This window comes from Oncorhynchus kisutch, linkage group LG17 (genome assembly GCF_002021735.2).
Source record: "Oncorhynchus kisutch isolate 150728-3 linkage group LG17, Okis_V2, whole genome shotgun sequence".
Classification (NCBI taxonomy): domain Eukaryota; kingdom Metazoa; phylum Chordata; class Actinopteri; order Salmoniformes; family Salmonidae; genus Oncorhynchus; species Oncorhynchus kisutch.
In genome coordinates this window covers 80,303,423-80,316,870 of record NC_034190.2, presented here as the reverse complement: position 1 = coordinate 80,316,870, position 13,448 = coordinate 80,303,423, and the positions used below count along the sequence as shown (strand labels likewise).

At 51.3% G+C, this 13,448-nt stretch overlaps 1 protein-coding gene across 1 annotated transcript in view; it reads left to right on the top strand.

The window, feature by feature from the left end:
- Nucleotides 1-13,448, top strand: part of LOC109908361 (copine-8-like) — a 163,733-nt gene that overhangs the window by 51,085 nt on the left and 99,200 nt on the right. The window contains exon 3 of the mRNA XM_031794749.1: nucleotides 1,752-1,815. Coding sequence (XP_031650609.1) covers nucleotides 1,752-1,815 — 64 coding nt within the window. The remainder of the gene's footprint in view (nucleotides 1-1,751; nucleotides 1,816-13,448) is intronic.

Sequence of the window (13,448 nt, the reverse complement as noted above, 5' to 3'; positions counted from 1 at the left end):
AACAGTCTACTTCTACTGTGGGCTGGGAACAGTCTAATTCTACTGTGGGCTGGGAACAGTCTAATTCTACTGTGGGCTGGGAACAGTCTACTTCTACTGTGGGCTGGGAACATTCTAAATCCTACTGTGAGCTGGGAACAGTCTAATTCTACTGTGGGCTGGGAACAGTCTACTTCTACTGTGGGCTGGGAACATTCTAAATCCTACTGTGAGCTGGGAACAGTCTAATTCTACTGTGGGCTGGGAAGAGTCTACTTCTACTGTGGGCTGGGAACAGTCAGATTCTACTGTGGGCTGGGAACAGTCTACTGTGGGCTGAGAACAGTCTAATTCTACTGTGGGCTGGGAACAGTCTAATTCTACTGTGGGCTGGGAACAGTCTAATTCTACTGTGGGCTGGGAACAGTCTAATTCTACTGTGGGCTGGGAACAGTCTACTTCTACTGTGGGCTGGGAACATTCTAAATCCTACTGTGAGCTGGGAACAGTCTAATTCTACTGTGGGCTGGGAACAGTCTACTTCTACTGTGGGCTGGGAACATTCTAAATCCTACTGTGAGCTGGGAACAGTCTAATTCTACTGTGGGCTGGGAAGAGTCTACTTCTACTGTGGGCTGGGAACAGTCAGATTATACTGTGGGCTGGGAACAGTCTACTGTGGGCTGAGAACAGTCTAATTCTACTGTGGGCTGGGAACAGTCTAATTCTACTGTGGGCTGGGAACAGTCTAATTCTACTGTGGGCTGGGAACAGTCTACTTCTACTGTGGGCTGGGAACATTCTAAATCCTACTGTGAGCTGGGAACAGTCTAATTCTACTGTGGGCTGGGAACAGTCTACTTCTACTGTGGGCTGGGAACAGTCTAATTCTACTGTGGGCTGGGAACAGTCTACTTCTACTGTGGGCTGGGAACATTCTAAATCCTACTGTGAGCTGGGAACAGTCTAATTCTACTGTGGGCTGGGAAGAGTCTACTTCTACTGTGGGCTGGGAACAGTCTAATTCTACTGTGGGCTGGGAACAGTCTACTGTGGGCTGAGAACAGTCTAATTCTACTGTGGGCTGGGAACATTCTAAATCCTACTGTGGGCTGAGAACAGTCTACTACTACTGTGGGCTGGGAACATTCTAATTCTACTGTGGGCTGGGAACATTCTAAATACTACTGTGGGCTGTGAACATTCTAAATACTACTGTGGCCTGGGAACAGTCTAATTCTACTGTGGGCTGGGAACAGTCTACTTCTACTGTGGGCTGGGAACAGTCTACTGTGGGCTGGGAACAGTCTACTGTGGGCTGGGAACAGTCTACTGTGGGCTGGGAACAGTCTACTGTGGGCTGGGAACATTCTAAATCCTACTGTGGGCTGGGAACATTCTAAATCCTACTGTGGGCTGGGAACATTCTCAATCCTACTGGCTGGGCTGGGAACAGTCTACTTCTACTGTGGGCTGGGAACAGTCTACTTCTACTGTGGGCTGGGAACAGTCTAATTCTACTGTGGGCTGGGAACAGTCTAAATCCTACTGTTCATGAAAGAAAACATCAAGACAGATTGCGGCGCACTTTTAGGGAGTTTATAAGAGACAGTCCTCCCCATTGCTGTTTTGTTCCTGAATGTGGAGGATTCACAGAGAAAAGACGAAAGGTGGAAGTCCCATTATAATGCATGGTCATGTCAACACTAAATGTAATGAGTACAGGATGGAGCTTTTATCTCTGTTTCTCTCTCTCTCTCTTTGTCTTGTAGTGGTATCCCTGGGAAGAAATGTGGCACCATCATCCTTTCAGTCGAGGAGCTGGGGAACTGCAGAGTAAGTTGAAAATGTTTAACTGTCACCTTTTTCCCGTACAGTCAATCAACACCATTCAAATAGTGTACAGGACATCAACATAACTCATTGTCAAGACATAAGATAGAAACCTCGACCGTATGTGCCAGCTAGGCCATAGAGAATAACCAGAGACTATTAGTGATAGTTTGACACATAGGAAGATAAAAAACCTCTATTGTTTGTGCCTAATAACCCATCTATTAGCGATGTGTTGAGCCATAGGAATATTGTATCCATAAGTATTGTGAATATCAGACCCATATACTGAATAAAAAAACAACTACGATTTAAATGAGAGGTAGGCATTGGTCTGAAGCCGAAAAGAAAGAAAATTCACATGAGCACCCCAATGTCTACTTCACCCATGCTCTACCAAGGTTTTACAGCACCCCAATGTCTACTTCACCCATGCTCTACCAAGGTTTTACAGCACCCCAATGTCTACTTCACCCATGCTCTACCAAGGTTTTACAGCACCCCAATGTCTACTTCACCCATGCTCTACCAAGGTTTTACAGCACCCCAATGTCTACTTCACCCATGCTCTACCAAGGTTTTACAGCACCACAATGTCTACTTCACCCATGCTCTACCAAGGTTTTCCAGCACACAGCTTTGACCTACTACAGTAGCTATTTTGGTATATTGTACTTCAAACAATGTGTATGCAAGTTGCTTAGGATGCAAACCTTCTCAAATCATCATTAGTTTGTAGCTTTGCTTGTAGCTTGCCTCTCATCTAACTGGTGTTAGCTCGCTACTAGCGTTGTTGCTGCGCTAGTAACTTTTATATTCAGCAGAAAAGATGTTAGCGTTGTCAGAAATGCTACAAAAAAATAGCACATCGTTGTTTCTTAATAATGGATGGAAAATAGAATGTGAGAGTGATAAATTATACATTTAATCAAAACTGGTGCGACCTACAAACATATTGGCAAGACTAATGATCACTTCATGGATGCTGTAGTCTGGTTCTTATCCAATGTCTAGATATGGAGTGAGGTCAGGGCAAGACATTTTCTTGTTTTTCTAATGCTAACGACCTTGTTAACAATCCGGTATGTGGGTTCTCGGGAAATGGCCGGACGGCTCATGATAAGAGGCGAGAAGGAGTGTGTTGTGTACCTCCAATCAACTTGATTTGCAAGTTTTCATTGATATTTGTGTCATATTGGCTTAGATATGATGGTATGAAGATTTGAATTTAACATTGAGCTTTAACCAATGCATATACTGTACTATATATTATAGGTCTTCACGGGTCCAAAAGGTTGCACCCGTTCCGAAATGGATCTGGGGCTTTCCCATCCGGACCCATAGGCATAAATGCATTTTTTAAATATAGAGACCCACTCCAAAAAAAAAGCTACTTTATTAACTAGAGCTGATAAAGTGCGAGGGAGAGGAGGTCGAGAGAGATGAGGCTCTAACAGGGGAGGTAGAGAGAGATGAGGCTCTAGCAGGGGAGGTAGAGAGAGATGAGGTTCTAACAGGGGAGGTAGAGAGAGATGAGGCTCTAGCAGGGGAGGTAGAGAGAGATGAGGTTCTAACAGGGGAGGTCGAGAGAGATGAGGCTCTAACAGGGGTGGTAGAGAGAGATGAGGCTCTAGCAGGGGAGGTAGAGAGAGATGAGGTTCTAACAGGGGAGGTAGAGAGAGATGAGGCTCTAGCAGGGGAGGTAGAGAGAGATGAGGCTCTAGCAGGGGAGGTCGAGAGAGATGAGGCTCTAACAGGGGAGGTAGAGAGAGATGAGGCTCTAGCAGGGGAGGTAGAGAGAGATGAGGCTCTAGCAGGGGAGGTAGAGAGAGATGAGGCTCTAGCAGGGGAGGTCGAGAGAGATGAGGCTCTAACAGGGGAGGTAGAGAGAGATGAAGCTCTAGCAGGGGAGGTAGAGAGAGATGAGGCTCTAGCAGGGGAGGTAGAGAGAGATGAGGCTCTAGCAGGGGAGGTCGAGAGAGATGAGGCTCTAGCAGGGGAGGTAGAGAGAGATGAGGCTCTAGCAGGGGAGGTCGAGAGAGATGAGGCTCTAGCAGGGGAGGTAGAGAGAGATGAGGCTCTAACAGAGGAGGTAGAGAGAGATGAGGCTCTAGCAGGGAAGGTAGAGAGAGATGAGGCTCTAACAGGGGAGGTAGAGAGAGATGAGGCTCTAACAGAGGAGGTAGAGAGAGATGAGGCTCTAACAGAGGAGGTAGAGAGAGATGAGGCTCTAGCAGGGGAGGTAGAGAGAGGTGAGGCTCTAGCAGAGGAGGTAGAGAGAGATGAGGCTCTAGCAGGGAAGGTAGAGAGAGATGAGGCTCTAGCGGGGGAGGTAGAGAGAGATGAGGCTCTAGCAGGGAAGGTATAGAGAGATGAGGCTCTAGCAGAGGAGGTAGAGAGAGATGAGGCACTAACAGGGGAGGTAGAGAGAGATGAGGCTCTAGCAGGGGAGGTAGAGAGAGATGAGGCTCTAACAGGGGAGGTAGAGAGAGATGAGGCTCTAACAGAGGAGGTAGAGAGAGATGAGGCTCTAGCAGGGGAGGTAGAGAGAGATGAGGCTCTAGCAGGAAAGGTAGAGAGAGATGAGGCTCTAGCAGGGGAGGTAGAGAGAGATGAGGCTCTAGCAGGGAAGGTAGAGAGAGATGAGGCTCTAACAGAGGAGGTAGAGAGAGATGAGGCTCTAACAGAGGAGGTAGAGAGAGATGAGGCTCTAGCAGGGGAGGTAGAGAGAGGTGAGGCTCTAACAGAGGAGGTAGAGAGAGATGAGGCTCTAACAGGGGAGGTAGAGAGAGATGAGGCTCTAACAGAGGAGGTAGAGAGAGATGAGACTCTAACAGAGGAGGTAGAGAGAGATGAGGCTCTAGCAGGGGAGGTAGAGAGAGGTGAGGCTCTAACAGAGGAGGTAGAGAGAGATGAGGCTCTAACAGGGGAGGTAGAGAGAGATGAGACTCTAACAGGGGAGGTCGAGAGAGATGAGGCACTAACAGGGGAGGTAGAGAGAGATGAGGCTCTAGCAGGGGAGGTAGAGAGAGATGAGGCTCTAGCAGGGAAGGTAGAGAGAGATGAGGCTCTAGCAGGGGAGGTAGAGAGAGATGAGGCACTAACAGGGGAGGTAGAGAGAGATGAGGCTCTAACAGGGGAGGTAGAGAGAGATGAGGCTCTAACAGGGGAGGTAGAGAGAGATGAGGCTCTAACAGAGGAGGTAGAGAGAGATGAGGCTCTAGCAGGGAAGGTAGAGAGAGATGAGGCTGTAACAGGGGAGGTAGAGAGAGATGAGGCTCTAGCAGGGGAGGTAGAGAGAGATGAGGCTCTAGCAGAGGAGGTAGAGAGAGATGAGGCTCTAGCAGGAAAGGTAGAGAGAGATGAGGCTCTAGCAGGGGAGGTAGAGAGAGATGAGGCTCTAGCAGGGAAGGTAGAGAGAGATGAACCTCTAACAGAGGAGGTAGAGAGAGATGAGGCTGTAACAGAGGAGGTAGAGAGAGATTAGGCTCTAGCAGGGGAGGTAGAGAGAGGTGAGGCTCTAACAGAGGAGGTAGAGAGAGATGAGGCTCTAGCAGGGGAGGTAGAGAGAGATGAGGCTCTAGCAGGGGAGGTAGAGAGAGGTGAGGCTCTAACAGAGGAGGTAGAGAGAGATGAGGCTCTAGCAGGGGAGGTAGAGAGAGATGAGGCTCTAGCAGGGGAGGTGGAGAGAGATGAGGCTCTAACAGAGGAGGTAGAGAGAGATGAGGCTCTAACAGGGGAGGTAGAGAGAGATGAGGCTCTACCAGGGGAGGTAGAGAGAGATGAGGCTCTAGCAGAGGAGGTAGAGAGAGATGAGGCTCTAGCAGGGAAGGTAGAGAGAGATGAGGCTCTAGCAGGGGAGGTAGAGAGAGATGAGGCTCTAGCAGGGAAGGTAGAGAGAGATGAGGCTCTAGCAGAGGAGGTAGAGAGAGATGAGGCACTAACAGGGGAGGTAGAGAGAGATGAGGCTCTAACAGGGGAGGTAGAGAGAGATGAGGCTCTACCAGGGGAGGTAGAGAGAGATGAGGCTCTAGCAGGGGAGGTAGAGAGAGATGAGGCTCTAGCAGGGGAGGTAGAGAGAGGTGAGGCTCAATTAGAGGAGGTAGAGAGAGATGAGGCTATAACAGAGGAGGTCGAGAGAGATGAGGCTCTAACAGGGGAGGTAGAGAGAGATGAGGCTCTAACAGGGGAGGTAGAGAGAGATGAGGCTCTAATAGAGGAGGTAGAGAGAGATGAGGCTCTAGCAGGGAAGGTAGAGAGGGATGAGGCTGTAACAGGGGAGGTAGAGAGAGATGAGGCTCTAGCAGGGGAGGGAGAGAGATGAGGCTCTAGCAGAGGAGGTAGAGAGAGATGAGGCTCTAGCAGGAAAGGTAGAGAGAGATGAGGCTCTAGCAGGGGAGGTAGAGAGAGATGAGGCTCTAGCAGGGAAGGTAGAGAGAGATGAAGCTCTAACAGAGGAGGTAGAGAGAGATGAGGCTGTAACAGAGGAGGTAGAGAGAGATTAGGCTCTAGCAGGGGAGGTAGAGAGAGGTGAGGCTCTAACAGAGTAGGTAGAGAGAGATGAGGCTCTAGCAGAGGAGGTAGAGAGAGATGAGGCTCTAACAGAGGAGGTAGAGAGAGATGAGGCTCTAACAGGGGAGGTAGAGAGAGATGAGGCTCTACCAGGGGAGGTAGAGAGAGATGAGGCTCTAGCAGGGGAGGTAGAGAGAGATGAGGCTCTAGCAGGGGAGGTAGAGAGAGGTGAGGCTCTAGCAGAGGAGGTAGAGAGAGATGAGGCTATAACAGAGGAGGTCGAGAGAGATGAGGCTCTAACAGAGGAGGCAGAGAGAGATGAGGCTCTAGCAGGGGAGGTAGAGAGAGATGAGGCTCTAACAGGGGAGGTAGAGAGAGATAAGGCTCTAGCAGAGGAGGTAGAGAGAGATGAGGCACTAACAGGGGAGGTAGAGAGAGATGAGGCTCTAGCAGGGGAGGAAGAGAGAGATGAGGCTCTAACAGAGGAGGTAGAGAGAGATGAGGCTCTAGCAGGGAAGGTAGAGAGAGATGAGGCTCTAACAGAGGAGGTAGAGAGAGATGAGGCTCTAGCAGGAAAGGTAGAGAGAGATGAGGCTCTAGCAGGGGAGGTAGAGAGAGATGAGGCTCTAGCAGGGAAGGTAGAGAGAGATGAGGCTCTAACAGAGGAGGTAGAGAGAGATGAGGCTCTAACAGAGGAGGTAGAGAGAGATGAGGCTCTAGCAGGGGAGGTAGAGAGAGGTGAGGCTCTAACAGAGGAGGTAGAGAGAGATGAGGCTCTAACAGAGGAGGTAGAGAGAGATGAGGCTCTAGCAGGGGAGGTAGAGAGAGGTGAGGCTCTAACAGAGGAGGTAGAGAGAGATGAGGCTCTAACAGGGGAGGTAGAGAGAGATGAGGCTCTAACAGAGGAGGTAGAGAGAGATGAGACTCTAACAGAGGAGGTAGAGAGAGATGAGGCTCTAGCAGGGGAGGTAGAGAGAGGTGAGGCTCTAACAGAGGAGGTAGAGAGAGATGAGGCTCTAACAGGGGAGGTAGAGAGAGATGAGACTCTAACAGGGGAGGTCGAGAGAGATGAGGCACTAACAGGGGAGGTAGAGAGAGTTGAGGCTCTAGCAGGGGAGGTAGAGAGAGATGAGGCTATAGCAGGGAAGGTAGAGAGAGATGAGGCTCTAGCAGGGGAGGTAGAGAGAGATGAGGCTCTAGCAGGGAAGGTATAGAGAGATGAGGCTCTAGCAGAGGAGGTAGAGAGAGATGAGGCACTAACAGGGGAGGTAGAGAGAGATGAGGCTCTAACAGGGGAGGTAGAGAGAGATGAGGCTCTAACAGGGGAGGTAGAGAGAGATGAGGCTCTAACAGAGGAGGTAGAGAGAGATGAGGCTCTAGCAGGGAAGGTAGAGAGAGATGAGGCTGTAACAGGGGAGGTAGAGAGAGATGAGGCTCTAGTAGGGGAGGTAGAGAGAGATGAGGCTCTAGCAGAGGAGGTAGAGAGAGATGAGGCTCTAGCAGGAAAGGTAGAGAGAGATGAGGCTCTAGCAGGGGAGGTAGAGAGAGATGAGGCTCTAGCAGGGAAGGTAGAGAGAGATGAACCTCTAACAGAGGAGGTAGAGAGAGATGAGGCTGTAACAGAGGAGGTAGAGAGAGATTAGGCTCTAGCAGGGGAGGTAGAGAGAGATGAGGCTCTAACAGAGGAGGTAGAGAGAGATGAGGCTCTAGCAGGGGAGGTAGAGAGAGATGAGGCTCTAGCAGGGGAGGTAGAGAGAGGTGAGGCTCTAACAGAGGAGGTAGAGAGAGATGAGGCTCTAGCAGGGGAGGTAGAGAGAGATGAGGCTCTAGCAGGGGAGGTAGAGAGAGATGAGGCTCTAACAGAGGAGGTAGAGAGAGATGAGGCTCTAACAGGGGAGGTAGAGAGAGATGAGGCTCTACCAGGGGAGGTAGAGAGAGATGAGGCTCTAGCAGAGGAGGTAGAGAGAGATGAGGCTCTAGCAGGGAAGGTAGAGAGAGATGAGGCTCTAGCAGGGGAGGTAGAGAGAGATGAGGCTCTAGCAGGGAAGGTAGAGAGAGATGAGGCTCTAGCAGAGGAGGTAGAGAGAGATGAGGCACTAACAGGGGAGGTAGAGAGAGATGAGGCTCTAACAGGGGAGGTAGAGAGAGATGAGGCTCTACCAGGGGAGGTAGAGAGAGATGGGGCTCTAGCAGGGGAGGTAGAGAGAGATGAGGCTCTAGCAGGGGAGGTAGAGAGAGGTGAGGCTCAAGCAGAGGAGGTAGAGAGAGATGAGGCTATAACAGAGGAGGTCGAGAGAGATGAGGCTCTAACAGGGGAGGTAGAGAGAGATGAGGCTCTAACAGGGGAGGTATAGAGAGATGAGGCTCTAATAGAGGAGGTAGAGAGAGATGAGGCTCTAGCAGGGAAGGTAGAGAGGGATGAGGCTGTAACAGGGGAGGTAGAGAGAGATGAGGCTCTAGCAGGGGAGGTAGAGAGAGATGAGGCTCTAGCAGAGGAGGTAGAGAGAGATGAGGCTCTAGCAGGAAAGGTAGAGAGAGATGAGGCTCTAGCAGGAGAGGTAGAGAGAGATGAGGCTCTAGCAGGGAAGGTAGAGAGAGATGAGGCTGTAACAGGGGAGGTAGAGAGAGATGAGGCTCTAGCAGGGAAGGTAGAGAGAGATGAACCTCTAACAGAGGAGGTAGAGAGAGGTGAGGCTCTAGCAGAGGAGGTAGAGAGAGATGAGGCTATAACAGAGGAGGTCGAGAGAGATGAGGCTCTAACAGAGGAGGCAGAGAGAGATGAGGCTCTAGCAGGGGAGGTAGAGAGAGATGAGGCTCTAACAGGGGAGGTAGAGAGAGATAAGGCTCTAGCAGAGGAGGTAGAGAGAGATGAGGCACTAACAGGGGAGGTAGAGAGGGATGAGGCTGTAACAGGGGAGGTAGAGAGAGATGAGGCTCTAGCAGGGGAGGGAGAGAGATGAGGCTCTAGCAGAGGAGGTAGAGAGAGATGAGGCTCTAGCAGGAAAGGTAGAGAGAGATGAGGCTCTAGCAGGGGAGGTAGAGAGAGATGAGGCTCTAGCAGGGAAGGTAGAGAGAGATGAAGCTCTAACAGAGGAGGTAGAGAGAGATGAGGCTGTAACAGAGGAGGTAGAGAGAGATTAGGCTCTAGCAGGGGAGGTAGAGAGAGGTGAGGCTCTAACAGAGTAGGTAGAGAGAGATGAGGCTCTAGCAGAGGAGGTAGAGAGAGATGAGGCTCTAACAGAGGAGGTAGAGAGAGATGAGGCTCTAACAGGGGAGGTAGAGAGAGATGAGGCTCTACCAGGGGAGGTAGAGAGAGATGAGGCTCTAGCAGGGGAGGTAGAGAGAGATGAGGCTCTAGCAGGGGAGGTAGAGAGAGGTGAGGCTCTAGCAGAGGAGGTAGAGAGAGATGAGGCTATAACAGAGGAGGTCGAGAGAGATGAGGCTCTAACAGAGGAGGCAGAGAGAGATGAGGCTCTAGCAGGGGAGGTAGAGAGAGATGAGGCTCTAACAGGGGAGGTAGAGAGAGATAAGGCTCTAGCAGAGGAGGTAGAGAGAGATGAGGCACTAACAGGGGAGGTAGAGAGAGATGAGGCTCTAGCAGGGGAGGAAGAGAGAGATGAGGCTCTAACAGAGGAGGTAGAGAGAGATGAGGCTCTAGCAGGGAAGGTAGAGAGAGATGAGGCTCTAACAGAGGAGGTAGAGAGAGATGAGGCTCTAGCAGGAAAGGTAGAGAGAGATGAGGCTCTAGCAGGGGAGGTAGAGAGAGATGAGGCTCTAGCAGGGAAGGTAGAGAGAGATGAGGCTCTAACAGAGGAGGTAGAGAGAGATGAGGCTCTAACAGAGGAGGTAGAGAGAGATGAGGCTCTAGCAGGGGAGGTAGAGAGAGGTGAGGCTCTAACAGAGGAGGTAGAGAGAGATGAGGCTCTAACAGAGGAGGTAGAGAGAGATGAGGCTCTAGCAGGGGAGGTAGAGAGAGGTGAGGCTCTAACAGAGGAGGTAGAGAGAGATGAGGCTCTAACAGGGGAGGTAGAGAGAGATGAGGCTCTAACAGAGGAGGTAGAGAGAGATGAGACTCTAACAGAGGAGGTAGAGAGAGATGAGGCTCTAGCAGGGGAGGTAGAGAGAGGTGAGGCTCTAACAGAGGAGGTAGAGAGAGATGAGGCTCTAACAGGGGAGGTAGAGAGAGATGAGACTCTAACAGGGGAGGTCGAGAGAGATGAGGCACTAACAGGGGAGGTAGAGAGAGATGAGGCTCTAGCAGGGGAGGTAGAGAGAGATGAGGCTATAGCAGGGAAGGTAGAGAGAGATGAGGCTCTAGCAGGGGAGGTAGAGAGAGATGAGGCTCTAGCAGGGAAGGTATAGAGAGATGAGGCTCTAGCAGAGGAGGTAGAGAGAGATGAGGCACTAACAGGGGAGGTAGAGAGAGATGAGGCTCTAACAGGGGAGGTAGAGAGAGATGAGGCTCTAACAGGGGAGGTAGAGAGAGATGAGGCTCTAACAGAGGAGGTAGAGAGAGATGAGGCTCTAGCAGGGAAGGTAGAGAGAGATGAGGCTGTAACAGGGGAGGTAGAGAGAGATGAGGCTCTAGTAGGGGAGGTAGAGAGAGATGAGGCTCTAGCAGAGGAGGTAGAGAGAGATGAGGCTCTAGCAGGAAAGGTAGAGAGAGATGAGGCTCTAGCAGGGGAGGTAGAGAGAGATGAGGCTCTAGCAGGGAAGGTAGAGAGAGATGAACCTCTAACAGAGGAGGTAGAGAGAGATGAGGCTGTAACAGAGGAGGTAGAGAGAGATTAGGCTCTAGCAGGGGAGGTAGAGAGAGATGAGGCTCTAACAGAGGAGGTAGAGAGAGATGAGGCTCTAGCAGGGGAGGTAGAGAGAGATGAGGCTCTAGCAGGGGAGGTAGAGAGAGGTGAGGCTCTAACAGAGGAGGTAGAGAGAGATGAGGCTCTAGCAGGGGAGGTAGAGAGAGATGAGGCTCTAGCAGGGGAGGTGGAGAGAGATGAGGCTCTAACAGAGGAGGTAGAGAGAGATGAGGCTCTAACAGGGGAGGTAGAGAGAGATGAGGCTCTACCAGGGGAGGTAGAGAGAGATGAGGCTCTAGCAGAGGAGGTAGAGAGAGATGAGGCTCTAGCAGGGAAGGTAGAGAGAGATGAGGCTCTAGCAGGGGAGGTAGAGAGAGATGAGGCTCTAGCAGGGAAGGTAGAGAGAGATGAGGCTCTAGCAGAGGAGGTAGAGAGAGATGAGGCACTAACAGGGGAGGTAGAGAGAGATGAGGCTCTAACAGGGGAGGTAGAGAGAGATGAGGCTCTACCAGGGGAGGTAGAGAGAGATGGGGCTCTAGCAGGGGAGGTAGAGAGAGATGAGGCTCTAGCAGGGGAGGTAGAGAGAGGTGAGGCTCAAGCAGAGGAGGTAGAGAGAGATGAGGCTATAACAGAGGAGGTCGAGAGAGATGAGGCTCTAACAGGGGAGGTAGAGAGAGATGAGGCTCTAACAGGGGAGGTATAGAGAGATGAGGCTCTAATAGAGGAGGTAGAGAGAGATGAGGCTCTAGCAGGGAAGGTAGAGAGGGATGAGGCTGTAACAGGGGAGGTAGAGAGAGATGAGGCTCTAGCAGGGGAGGTAGAGAGAGATGAGGCTCTAGCAGAGGAGGTAGAGAGAGATGAGGCTCTAGCAGGAAAGGTAGAGAGAGATGAGGCTCTAGCAGGAGAGGTAGAGAGAGATGAGGCTCTAGCAGGGAAGGTAGAGAGAGATGAGGCTGTAACAGGGGAGGTAGAGAGAGATGAGGCTCTAGCAGGGAAGGTAGAGAGAGATGAACCTCTAACAGAGGAGGTAGAGAGAGATGAGGCTGTAACAGAGGAGGTAGAGAGAGATTAGGCTCTAGCAGGGGAGGTAGAGAGAGGTGAGGCTCTAACAGAGGAGGTAGAGAGAGATGAGGCTCTAGCAGGGGAGGTAGAGAGAGATGAGGCTCTAGCAGGGGAGGTAGAGAGAGGTGAGGCTCTAACAGAGGAGGTAGAGAGAGATGAGGCTCTAGCAGGGGAGGTAGAGAGAGATGAGGCTCTAGCAGGGGAGGTGGAGAGAGATGAGGCTCTAACAGAGGAGGTAGAGAGAGATGAGGCTCTAACAGGGGAGGTAGAGAGAGATGAGGCTCTACCAGGGGAGGTAGAGAGAGATGAGGCTCTAGCAGAGGAGGTAGAGAGAGATGAGGCTCTAGCAGGGAAGGTAGAGAGAGATGAGGCTCTAGCAGGGGAGGTAGAGAGAGATGAGGCTCTAGCAGGGAAGGTAGAGAGATGAGGCTCTAGCAGAGGAGGTAGAGAGAGATGAGGCACTAACAGGGGAGGTAGAGAGAGATGAGGCTCTAACAGGGGAGGTAGAGAGAGATGAGGCTCTACCAGGGGAGGTAGAGAGAGATGGGGCTCTAGCAGGGGAGGTAGAGAGAGATGAGGCTCTAGCAGGGGAGGTAGAGAGAGGTGAGGCTCAAGCAGAGGAGGTAGAGAGAGATGAGGCTATAACAGAGGAGGTCGAGAGAGATGAGGCTCTAACAGGGGAGGTAGAGAGAGATGAGGCTCTAACAGGGGAGGTAGAGAGAGATGAGGCTCTAATAGAGGAGGTAGAGAGAGATGAGGCTCTAGCAGGGAAGGTAGAGAGGGATGAGGCTGTAACAGGGGAGGTAGAGAGAGATGAGGCTCTAGCAGGGGAGGTAGAGAGAGATGAGGCTCTAGCAGAGGAGGTAGAGAGAGATGAGGCTCTAACAGGGGAGGTAGAGAGAGATGAGGCTCTAGCAGGGGAGGTAGAGAGAGATGAGGCTCTAGCAGGGAAGGTAGAGAGAGATGAACCTCTAACAGAGGAGGTAGAGAGAGATGAGGCTGTAACAGAGGAGGTAGAGAGAGATTAGGCTCTAGCAGGGGAGGTAGAGAGAGGTGAGGCTCTAACAGAGGAGGTAGAGAGAGATGAGGCTCTAGCAGGGGAGGTAGAGAGAGATGAGGCTCTAGCAGGGAGGTAGAGAGAGGTGAGGCTCTAACAGAGGAGGTAGAGAGAGATGAGGCTCTAGCAGGGGAGGTAGAGAGAGATGAGGCTCTAGCAGGGGAGGTGGAGAGAGATGAGGCTCTAACAGAGGAGGTAGAGAGAGA